The 12,447-nt window shown below is 34.8% G+C and overlaps 1 protein-coding gene across 1 annotated transcript in view; it reads right to left on the minus strand.

Annotated features, from left to right (window-relative positions):
* The window catches only part of Zpbp (zona pellucida binding protein), a gene marked incomplete at its 5' end in the record, with an annotated part of 81,853 nt that overhangs the window by 44,295 nt on the left and 25,111 nt on the right, over nt 1-12,447 (minus strand). Inside the window, 1 exon segment of the mRNA XM_090332217.1 lies at nt 2,658-2,876. Within this exon segment, the coding sequence (XP_090188343.1) occupies nt 2,658-2,876 (219 nt within the window).

Raw genomic sequence — 12,447 nt, forward strand, 5'->3', positions numbered from 1 at the left:
AAAACAACAGCTCAATACAAAGAAATAGTGGATTAAAGCAAAATAACGTGTAAGTTTTCTTAAATCAACTATGAGTTTAATTATTAAGTATAGTAGCATCTGTAAAAATCAAATTAGTTAATAAGGTGATTCTACTTTCATTTAAAACTGCATTGAATTTGTCAATCATATAGTTTCGTTAGGTGTTTTAATTTTATGTAGCTTTTAAGTAAATATGAAAATATGTGGTTGTTAGCTGTTGGTGCTTTTATATGGATCTCATGTTGCAGGGTTATTTACATCTATTGCCTATTATGGCTTCCTTTTTTCTAGAATAAGTGACATTTGGTAGATAGATATCCTTTTTGATGTATATGTTTTATGTTTTATTGTTTAGTTTTGTTTTGCCAGTCCTGGGGCTTCTGCTCAGGGCCTGAGCACTGTCCTAGGGCTTTCTCAAAGCTAGAACTTGAGCCACAGCACCACATCCAGCTTTTTATGTAGGTAGCACACTGGTCTTTGTGCAAGCGAAACAAAGCACTCTACAACTAGGCAAAACTCCTGGCTCCATTTTATGGAGTTTTGTTTGCTTGTTTTTCTTTGGTACTTCTGGGCCTTGAATTCAGTGCCTTGTGCTCTTGCATAGTTTCACAGACTGACACAAGCTTTGCCATTAGCCTAGCTTCTTGCTGGTTAACTGGAGACTGGGTTTCTGCCCAGACTAACTTCAACTGTAAATACATACATACATACATACATACATACATACATACATATATATATATATATTTATATATTTATGGCCAGGCTCATCCTGTAATCCTAGCTACTTAGGAGGCTGAGATCTGAAGACTGCAGTTGAAAGCCAGCCCAGGCAGAAAAGTCCCTGTAAGACCTCCAATAAACTTAAGTTCATGATTTTTCCCTTTCAAGAGAAGCATGATAAAAGGGTAAATCTTGGTGACCTTGAATTTTAGATACCAACACCAAGACCATAAAAAGAAAAGAAAAATAAAGTGGATTTCATCAAAATAGTGAACAACTTTCCATGAATACTATTAAGTAATTTAAAAGATGACCTTCAATCAAAGATAGTTTTGTGTATCATACATCTAATAAGGATCTAGTATTCAAAATACATAAAGAACTCTCAACTAAGAAACAAAAGATACACAAAGTTGGTCATAGTGGCATATAATTATAATCACAAGTACTCTTTAGGCAAAGCCAGAAAAATGGAGGTTGAAGTCTTGTTCAGATAGGAGACCCTATCTGAAACACAAACCAAAAGAAAGAAGACATGGCTCAAAAGGTAGCACACTGGCTTAGCAAGCACAAGACCCCAATACCATAAAAGAAAATAAAAGGAGGGCCGGGAGTTTGGCCTAGTGGTTAAAGTGCTTGCTTAGCATGCACGAAGACCCGGGTTCGATTCCTTGGTACCACATACATACAAAAAAGCCGGAAGTGGTGCTGAGGCTCAAGTGGTAGAGCTCTAGCCTTGAGAAAGTCTAAGGACAGTGCTCAGGCCATGAGCTCAAGCCCAGGACTGCAAAAAAAAAAAAAAAAAAAAAAAAAGAAAAGAAAAAAAGAAAAAGATACACAACTCAATTTTTAAAAGAGCATATTTGTATCCATTTCTGGAAGAAAATGTATGGCTAAAGGGGTAAAACGTAATCCTTGAGAAAAAAACACAAGCAAGAACTTGAGGCTCTGGTTCAAGCCCGTGTACTAGCATAAAAATAACAAGGATATCATCTTTTCCATTGGATATCATTTCTTTTCTTTAGAGGTTCAAAAGTAATTGCAAGTTTGCTAAAGACTGGTTCACTTATTTAAAAAGACCACAGGAAGATTTTATGACTTGTATGAATTATTAATAATGGGCCTTTGTATATGAAATAAAAGAAATGATCTCTCAAAGTTTGTTTCAAAAGCTAATGGTGAAAGTCTCAATAATTTTCAGAAAGAAAAGACAAAGCTTCATGTCTCTAAATTATATTTCAGAATTTTTTATCATAAATGACCAAGAAGAAAAAGAGAACCAATAGAAGAGATAGAGAATAAAGAGAAATATAGAAAATTGGCAAATATAATCAAATACTGATATAAGACAAATTAAGAAAAACAAAGGAGGAGGCGGAAAGAATTGCATTTGAGATAAAATGGGAGGGGAGCCTCCAGTAGAACATGAATGGGTATTTTGAGATAGGCCGATTCTTTTCTAGAAAATAATGGCACTCCATTATATATTATTTAGAAAAGCCCACTAAGGGGGCTGGGAGTTTGGCCTAGTGGTAGAGTGCTTGCCTAACATGCAGGAAAACCCAGGGACTGGCAAAAAAAAAAAAAGAAAAAAGAAAAAGAAAAAGGAAAATGCTCAGTAAGTTGATTATTTTAGAGGATATAATATAATTATAACTAGATGCATTTACAAATAATAGCCTTATTAACTAAATAGTATACTTCCATTCCACAGTAAATCATCACAGCAAGGTCCTGAGAAAAAGGTTTTCCACTAAGTTTATGTCAGTAGGAATTTGACTGGAGAGTTAATACACTAAGCCAAGGTAAAGAACAGGATATTATTTTCTAAAACTGCTGTTGATAATTCATGACATATGTTTATGTTTAAAGATGTTCAACTTGTTTTTCTTTAAAATAATTTATATACTTACTTGAAAATGTAAAAAACAATTCATTTTGCAAACCAGCTCTTTGCATTTTAACACGATGGCATTCAGACTTAAGTAAAGCAATTTCACATGAAAGGTCAAGAACTAGCTTGCTTAAAATCTGAAGAAGTTTCTTCTCAAAAGAAATATTATAGATACTATTGCAGGGAGCAGCATGATATCGTACTGTGAACTGGTAATAAAAATGAGGCTCACGAAAAGCTATAAAAATAGAGAAAGATATAAATATGGTTAATCAAGGAATTCATATATATGTGTGTATCTCAATAATTCAAGAGATATAGTTATTTGGAATAAATAGCTCATGTTTTTATATCAGTAATGTTTTCTACATTTAACAAAGTTTATCTAGTAATATAGTACTTTAAGCACTTTACAGATACCAAGTTTTTATATTTTTTTGAAGATAGGCTTATTGTATCTATCATGAAGAAACTGACACCTAAGGCTTAGGTAACAGGCTCAAAGCCTATGTTTTTAACACTAAAATTCTAATCTAATGAACTTCATTATGTGCTCTTAACCATTATAATAATAAAACTATATTTAACAAGGTGTTAAAATTAAGTAATAAATCTTACAAGAAATTATAATTATAAAATTGCCAACAATGACTGAAAATACATGTTTATAATAAATCTATATTTTACTTATTTTCAGTCTACCAGCAATTGACAGCATGGATTTTTTTTCAAGCCCACCCCAAAACACTGCTAAAAAGATAGGAGAAATGTCTGCTGCTGTTTGTGTCAGCCAGTGTCTCCTTATCCCTTTTCATAGCTTACACTCAGAGAAAGAGAAGAAATCTCCACTCAAACTTAAATATTCATAATGTCCTCTAGTCTTATAAGTTAACAGTAAGTATACTCAAAAAGCTAATATCATCTTTGTAGTCAGAGTAGAAAGACACAGCCTCTAAGTGCTAAGAATATCCCTAAAAGTTTCTTTAAGAGCAAGAATGAAAACCACTAACTCCCCTCATTCCAACTTCAAGCAAACCTAAATTCATTTAAAGGGAAAAAAAAGTGCAAGAAAGTGAAGGTGATTAGGCCAAGTGCCTGGCATCTATAAATAATCTCAGTTTTTCAGGAGGTAGAAAGTGGAAAAAGGGCAAGACAAAAAGCTCTTGAGACTCCAATTTCAATCAATAAAACTTGGAGTGGCAGTGTGTGTCTGTCATTCCAGTTATATAATTAGTATAAATAGGAAGATGAGATAAACCTAGGCAAAAATAAAAGAGCATATTTAAACAATAACATAGGCTAGAAATGACTATAAGACATGGACCAAGCAGTAGAAAGAAAAGTGAGATTAAAAAAATAACCTAATTATGTACCTCAGGCTCTTAGAAAACCAAGGCCAAGCCAAACTCAAAATTAGCACACAGTGAAATTGATCAGGGAAATGAAATGGAGCGTAAAACTAAAAATCTTTGAAACAAAACTTGATTCTTTGAAAAGATAAAACAAGGGCAGAAACTGGCTGGTTTAGCAGAGAGCTCCCAGAAACTTCCAAACCCCAGGCCCTGAGCTGGGCCCCGCCCCTGGGAACAGGGAAGGAAAACTAGCCATCCACTGGCTAGCTGAGACCAAAGTACACAACTATATCCTATGGCCCAGTGTAGGGCCACTTGTTGGGCTGAGAGCTAGCTGTGCAGTGGCACACAACCTCTGGGAATAGACTAAACACCTGTAAAAGCTTCAAACTCTGACCTAGTCAGCAGTGGAACTAATCTGACTGAGAACCACACAAATACACAGATTCCCAGAACCACCAGTCCCAAACCAAGTAAAGACCGCCACCTACCAACCACAAAGTGAACCTACAACAACATTCTTTGGTGCTTCAGAAAGCACAATGATAAATTACGACATGAATAAATAATCAAAGTCCCACACAAAGCCCAAAAGGAAACAAGAGTGAAGGGATGAGAGAGATGTCACCATCCCAAGAAATGACACCTGAAGAGACATGAAATATAACTCTATTCAAGGAGATGATGATGGACATGACTAAAGAGATTAAAGCAGAATTCCAAAAACAATTCAAGGAATATAAACAGGAAATTATCAAGGAGCTCCTCGAATTCAAAAGAGAAATGGAAGAAAAGGTTACTATCCTCTCAGCAGACATGATCAGCTCAGTGTCCACAATTCAAACAAAAATGGAAGCATTAAGCAACAAATTGACTGAGATGGAGAATACGACATCAGGAACGGAAGATAAAATGCAAGAGCTGGAACACAGAATCACCAGTCTAGAGAAATCAGTCAGAATTCACCAAAGAGAACTCCAGGACCTTGCAGACGCATTCAGAAATCTAATCTTTTTATAATGGGGATCGATGAAGAGGTGGATTTTATCAATAAAGAAATGCAACCCTTATTCACCAAAATTATAGCAGAGAACTTCCCCAACCTCAAAAGGAAAAATACATTATTGAAGGCTTCAGAACTCCAAGCTAGCAAGATCCTAGAAGGAACTCGCCTAGACACATCATAATAAAAACACTAGACCCAAATACCAAGGAGCTGATCTTAAATGCTGCAAAAACAAAGAAAGAGCTATACTACAATGGAAAAAAAATTAGAATAACTGTAGACCTCTCCATGCAAACCCTAAATGCAAGAAAAGCTTGAAAAAATATCATTCATGCCCTGAAGACCAACAATTGCCAACCCAGACTGGTATATCCAGCAAAACCAGCATTTACATTTGAGGGAGAAACAAGAATATTTCATCCCAAAGAGAAGCTGTATGAACACATGCACACTAAACCAACATAACAAAAAATATTAAATAAGCAAGAACAAATTGCGGAACAACAAGAACCCCCATCAAGAAGCAATCACCTATAAATCACTAAACACAAAAGGGAAAAAGGGAGAAAGAAACTCAGAAGTAAAAATAAACAATGACAAAGGACACTGACCACTTCTTCATAATTTCCCTAAATGTGAATGGGCTGAACAATCAAAAGACGCAGAACAGCAGACTGGATTAAGAAACATGACCCATCCATATGTTGCCTCCAAGAAACCCACCTCACTGCCAAAGACAGAAACAAACTCCAAGTGAAAGGTGGAAAAGAATTTTCTACTCCAACGCATCGGGCAAAAAAGCAGGAGTAGCAATCTTTAATCTCTGAAAAAATTAACTTCTCAGTAAAATCAGTACATAAAAATAAAGATGGCCATTACATACTAGTAAAGAGTACAATCAATACCGACAATATTACACTTATAACATTTACTCTGGCCAGCATGGGAGCACCCAAATTCATCAAGCAGACTCTCTTGGAACTACAGAACAAGATAGACTCAAACAAAATCATAGTGGGAGACTTCAATATGCCACTCTCACCAAATAAGCAAAGACACCTTCGACTTAAACGACACCATAGCTCAGCTGGGCTTAACAGATATACAGTCTTCCTTCCATCGGCGAAACTTTATACATTTTTCTCCGCAGCACATGGAACACACTCCAAAATAGATCATATAATAGTTGATACAGAAAACTTAAGCAGATACAAGAGGATTGATATAATCCCATGCATTCTATCTGATCATAGTGGAGTCAGACTAGTTCTGAACAATGCAGTAAAAGTAAAAAAACAATCAACACTTGGAAGCTGAACAACACACTTCTGAATAACTCCTGGATTACAGATCAGACCAAAGAAGAAATTCAAAACTTTTTTGAATGAAATGACAATCAAGAAACATCACAAAGGAACTTATGGGACACAGCAAAGGCAGTTCTAAGCGGCAAATTTATCCCACAAGGAAGCACATACTAAAAAGACAGAAGACGAGCATGTAGCAGCTAGAGGAGCAAGAAAAAGTTAATTCTAAAACAACTAGAAGGACAGAAATAACAAAAATAAAATCAGAAATTTCAGAGAGTGAAATAAGATCCACTATACACAAAATTAATAAATCAAAAAGTTGGTTCTTTAAAAGAATCAACAAAATTGACAGATCCCTGGCAACATTAATTAAAAAAAGGAGAGGGGAGACTCAAATAAACAAGATCGCAGACCCCACGGGAACAATCACGACCAATATCCAAAAAATTCAGTCCATTATGAATAAGTGCAACCAGAGCCTATATTCAAAGAAACAAGAAAATCTAGTAGAAATGGATGATTTCTTAAATAAATATATGCTACTTGCATTGAAAAATGATGAAAACAAACTGAACAAATCAATTTCATACAATGAAATAGTGGAAGCAATGAGGGAAATGCCAACCAAAAAGAGCCCAGGTCCAGATAGTTTCACTGCAGAATTCTACAAGACATTTAAAGATGAAGTAACACCTACACTTTGAAACTCTTCTGAGAAATAGAAGCCGAAGGAGCAATACCAAACTCATTTTATAAAGCTAATATTACTTTCTTTTTTTGTTAGGAAAGACTCAACAAAAAAAGAAAACTACAGACGTATCTCTAATGAACAGACACAAAACTCCTCAATAAAATAGTAGCCAACAAAATCCAGAAACAAATTTAAAAAATTATACACTACAGTCAAGTAGGCTTCATCCCATAGATGCAAGGCTGGTTTAGCATTCACAAATCAATCAATGTAATATACCATATCAATAGAACTAAGGATAAGAATCTTATAATTTCTCCGGACACGGAGAAGGCATTTGACAAAATACAACATCCATTCACGTTGAAAGCACTAGAAAAAATAGGAATAAGAGGTACATTCCTTAAAATAATTAAAGCCATATATGACAAACCTACAGCCAGTATCACACTAAATGGTGAAAGACTGGAACCATTTACCCTAAAATCAGGAACTAGACAAGGATGCCCACTCTCTCCTCTTCTCTTCAATATAGTGCGGGAAACCTTAGCCAGAGCAATAAAGGCAAGAAAAGGACATCAAAGGGATCCACATAAGGAAAGAAGAAATTAAACTATCCCTATTTGCAGATGACATGATCCTCTACTTGAGTGACCCAATAAGCTCCATTCCCAAACTCCTAGAATTAATAAACCACTTTAGCAAAGTGGCAGGTTACAAAATTATCCTTCAAAAGTCAGTCGCCTTCTTATACACCAACAATACACAAACAGAAGGCCAAATCAAGAAAATGATCCCATTCGCAATAGCCCCCCAAAGAATAAAATATTTAGGAATTAACTTAACCAAAGATGTAAAGGAATTATTTAATGAAAACTATAAAAGCCTAACAAAAGAAACTGAAGAGGACACCAGGAAATGGAAAGAAATCCCATGCTCATGGGTAGGGAGAACCAACACAGTGAAAATAGCCATACTGCCAAAATTCAATGCAATCCCCATCAAAATCCCAAAGACATTCTTTACTGAAATAGAAGATACAATCCAAAGGTTCATATGAAACAAGAAAAGACCCAGAATAATCAAAACAATTCCAGGCAACAAGAGCAATTCAGGTGGTATTAAAATACCAGAGTTGAAGCTCTACTATAGAGTCATTATAACAAAAACAGCATGGTATTTACTGGCACAAAAATCAATGGAACAGAATAGAAGATCCAGAAATAAAACACATACCTATAGTCAAGTTGTATTTGATAAAGGAGCCAACGATATACAGTTGAACAAACACAGCCTATTCAATTACTGATGCTGGCAAAACTGGGCAGCCACATGCAGAAAACTAACAATTGACCCTAGCCTTTCGCCATCCACAAGCATTAACTCAAAATGCATCAAAGACCTCAATGTCAGACCTTGAAACTGCTTCACAATAGAGTTGGAGAGACACTGGAACTCACAGGCATAGGCAAAAGATTCCTGATCAGAATCCCAAGGTCACAACAAATTGGAGAGAGACTCGATAAGTAGGACTACCTAAAAATAAAAAGTTCCTGCACAAATAAAAGCAGTCACAAAGGTAGAGAGATAGTCAACCAACTGGGAAAAGATATTTACTAATAATACATCAGACAAATGCTCAATATCCGGTATCTACGGGAAACTCAAGAAACAAATGCCCCCCAAACCCAACAAACAATTCACTAAATGGGCAAGGGAACTAAAGAGAGACTTACCAAAAGAAGAGATTAAAATGGCAGAAAGGCATATAAGAAAATGTTCATCATCCATGGTCATAAAGGAAATGCATACAAAAACACCCCTCAGATACCACCTTACCCCAACAAGAATAGCCAAGATTGTGAACTCTGACAATGACAGAAGCTGGCGGGGTTGTGGAGAAAAAAGAACCCTACTCCACTGCTGGTGGGATTGTAAAACTAGTTCAGCCACTCTGGAAAGCAGAGTGGAGGTTTCTTAAAGAACTGAAAATTGACCTTCCCTACGATCCCACCATACCATTCCTGGGCATCTATCCTGAACACCATAATCCAAGATATGATAAGGACACCTGCTCAGCTATGTTTATCTCTGCACTATTCACAATAGCCAGGCGATGAAAACAATCCATCTGCCCTACTGCAGATGAATGGATACAGAAAATGTGACATACACACACACACACACAATGTAATTTTACATAGCCAACAGACAAGTAAAATAATGGCATTTGCAGGGAAGTGGATGAATCTAGAGCGAATCATGTTGAGTGAGACAAGTCAAGACCAAAGGAACAAAAGGCACATGATATCCTGAATATGTGGCTGTTAGATCCAAACAGTACAAGAGCAAGGACTCAATAGTTGCATACCCAATGCTATGGACATGGTACTGGAAATATAAACACAACTACATAGACATAAAAACTTATGACTCTATAGATATAATATTTTATTACATAGATTAATATGTATCTATGACATATAAACCCTCAGCCTAATATTATGTTCTAAAATCTAAGTGCCAGTAATTATATGTAGAGGTTCCTTTCTTGAATACTTGTTTGTTAAACACATCATTTGAAATATGATGTAAAAATCAATGTTAATAAATTCTTTAATAAAAATATACTTATGTGAAAAAATAAAAGAATGATGTTATCTTGCAGAGTATTTTAAAAAAAGATAAAACAAAATTACAAACATCAGCCAATCTATCAAAGCAAAAGAGGCAGAAGACTCAAATTAGTAAAATAGAAATGAAAAGGTAGATATCACAACAAATACAAGTGAAATTCACAAAGTCATCAGGGAACACTTTGAAAACTTATTTTCTAATAAGTGACAAAAATTGAAAAAAAATAGATTTTTATACACCATAACCTACTTGAATTGCCTTAGAAAAATAAGAAATTTACCCTCTAAGAAAACTCCACGACTTGTGAATTCCCTGCTGAATTCTACCAGATTTTTAAGAAATAAGATTAACGCTCCTCAAACTATTCCTCAAAATGGAGAAGATATTCTCTTAATTATACTCATCAATCAGTATTATATTACAAAATCGTATTATATTACAAAATTAGTATTATATTCCAAACTCATAAGGAAAAACATACCAAAACCATAAACCAGTTTCCTTAATGCATATAGGGACAAATTTGTATTAATACACTAGCAAACTGAATTCAACAACATTTTTAATCTCATACACTATCATCAAACTGTTTCAACCAAGGGATGCAAGGATGGTTCAACTAATGCAAATCAATAAATATAATAGAGCACATAAACAGAATCAAAAGAAAAATAGCATGTGACCATCTCACAGCATGCAGAAACAGTGCTCTGACATGACTGGGTATTTCTTCATGAGAAAAGCCTTGAACAAACTAAGAACTGAAGAAATGTAACTCAATATAATAAAGGCTGTATGTGACAAACCTAAACTAACATCATATTAAACGAAGGAAAACAAATTATTTCCCCTAAATCAGCACTGAGGCAAAGAGATATCTACTCCTCTTAATTTTTATTCAATCAGGTTCTTGATTTCCTACTCATAGGAATAATATAACAAGAAGGAAAAATAGGAAAGGAACTAGGAAGGAAAGAAGGCAATTATCCCTAGATTATGCAGATGCTATCATTACAAGACACTAAAGACTCCTTAAAAACTTCTTAGAAACTAAGAAAGTATCACTCATACTAAGAAAGTAATATCACTCATACTCTCAAAAAAAGGAAGAAAGGAAAGGATGGACATACAACTTATTATCACCATTAAAGAAAGAAAAGAGGTCCTGTCATGGAAAGAGAGTATCCTATTCATGAATGTCTCTACTTACCTATGGCTTTTTCCTTGCTGATACTACTATGTATTCTTTTACCTTACCTATTAATATATCTATCTTCTGAATCTCTTTTGTTCTTGCTGGGAATCATCAAACACATTGGTCATCCTGCACGTGCTTTCAAAAATAAAAGCCTCAGCCTAAAGTTTAGAAGAGACACATAAAACCTCGAATAACTGCACTTTGAAGAAAAACATAAAAGTCAATAGAGAAATGACATCCTATTAGAAAGAATAGTCTCAAAAGACTATTAGGTGATGCACACCTATAATCCCCAGAATTCAGAGAATTCTAAATGGCAGAGAAAGAAGAGCACAAGTTCAAGGACAGCGTGGGCTATGTAGTAAGACTCTGTATCAAATAAATAAATTGACATGTTATGTTATTTCTATCAATAAAATTCAAAAAAATAAATATTCACTAAAAATAAAAATACAAATATTAAGCTTTTCAGAGGGAATCAGAAAAAGGATTATTATCTATGATTGTTGTTCTAAATTCAATAAAACCCAGCTATGTCTTTTCTGCTTCTACATTTAAGCTGTTACAAACTTATTTGAAAACATAAAGAAAATATTTTTTCAGGAAGAATTGTGAACTAATCCTGTAATTCTAGCTATGAGAAGCAGAGGTCAGGGGATTGTGGCTTAAAGTCAGCCTGCACATAAAATTAGCTGTCGAGACTCAATCTTGACCAACAGCCTAACAGCTAGACATGGTGGCATGTGTCTGTCAACCCGGAGACTCCTGAGAGCACAAATAAAAATACCTCAGTCCAGGCCAGACTGAAATGAAGACTCCAACTTGAAAAATACCCAATACAGAAAGGAATGAAATAGCAGAGTATATCAAGTAGAATGCCTAAGATCCCAAGTTCAAAGCCCAGTAGAGCCAGTAAAAAATGGAAATTATTTCACACACACATACACACACACACACACACACACACGGTAGCATCTGAAACCATATTAATGTGGGTATTAACCATATTAATTAATTATTAGCATCTGACACTCTGAGCAAGTAACGCTTGGTAATCTTATGCAGAAACCATAAAAAAATTATTGGTCCAGCTTCTAAACGTTGTCAATTCCAATAGACAAAGTGATATGCTACTTTGTGATGCATTAGAAGTGATACTGTCAAATTCATATGGTTTCATATATGAAGAAGTTGACAAGTTTGTCATAGCACATATAAGGTTTCCAAAATTCTAACTTGCATTGAAAGCACGTTTATTTCATTGTCAACAGCTATTGCCAGAGATTTATCATAGTAAAGTCTGAAAAACCAGTGTGGCAGTTTTTTCCAGAAAAAAAAATGATACATTAAAACAAAACAAAACTGGGGTATACCTGAGAAACCACAGAAAACCTTATCTCAAGATCTCATCTTTCTTACACAGATATACTTCATGTGTGCTTCTCATTTTTCCAAAGACCATGAAAAATATATGTGATATTTAAAGGAATTTCTAAATAAGACCATGCCTACTTTTTAATAAAAATTGGCTTTGAAAAAAACTGGGCATTTTTTTTTAGTAAAGACTTAGTTTCTATTAGTGTATGCTTTGGGGTAGGAGTGCCAGTAGTTTTTC

The sequence above is a fragment of the Megascapheus bottae genome, chromosome 5 (genome assembly GCF_031878675.1).
Source record: "Megascapheus bottae isolate mThoBot1 chromosome 5, mThoBot2.hap1, whole genome shotgun sequence".
Classification (NCBI taxonomy): Eukaryota; Metazoa; Chordata; class Mammalia; order Rodentia; family Geomyidae; genus Megascapheus; species Megascapheus bottae.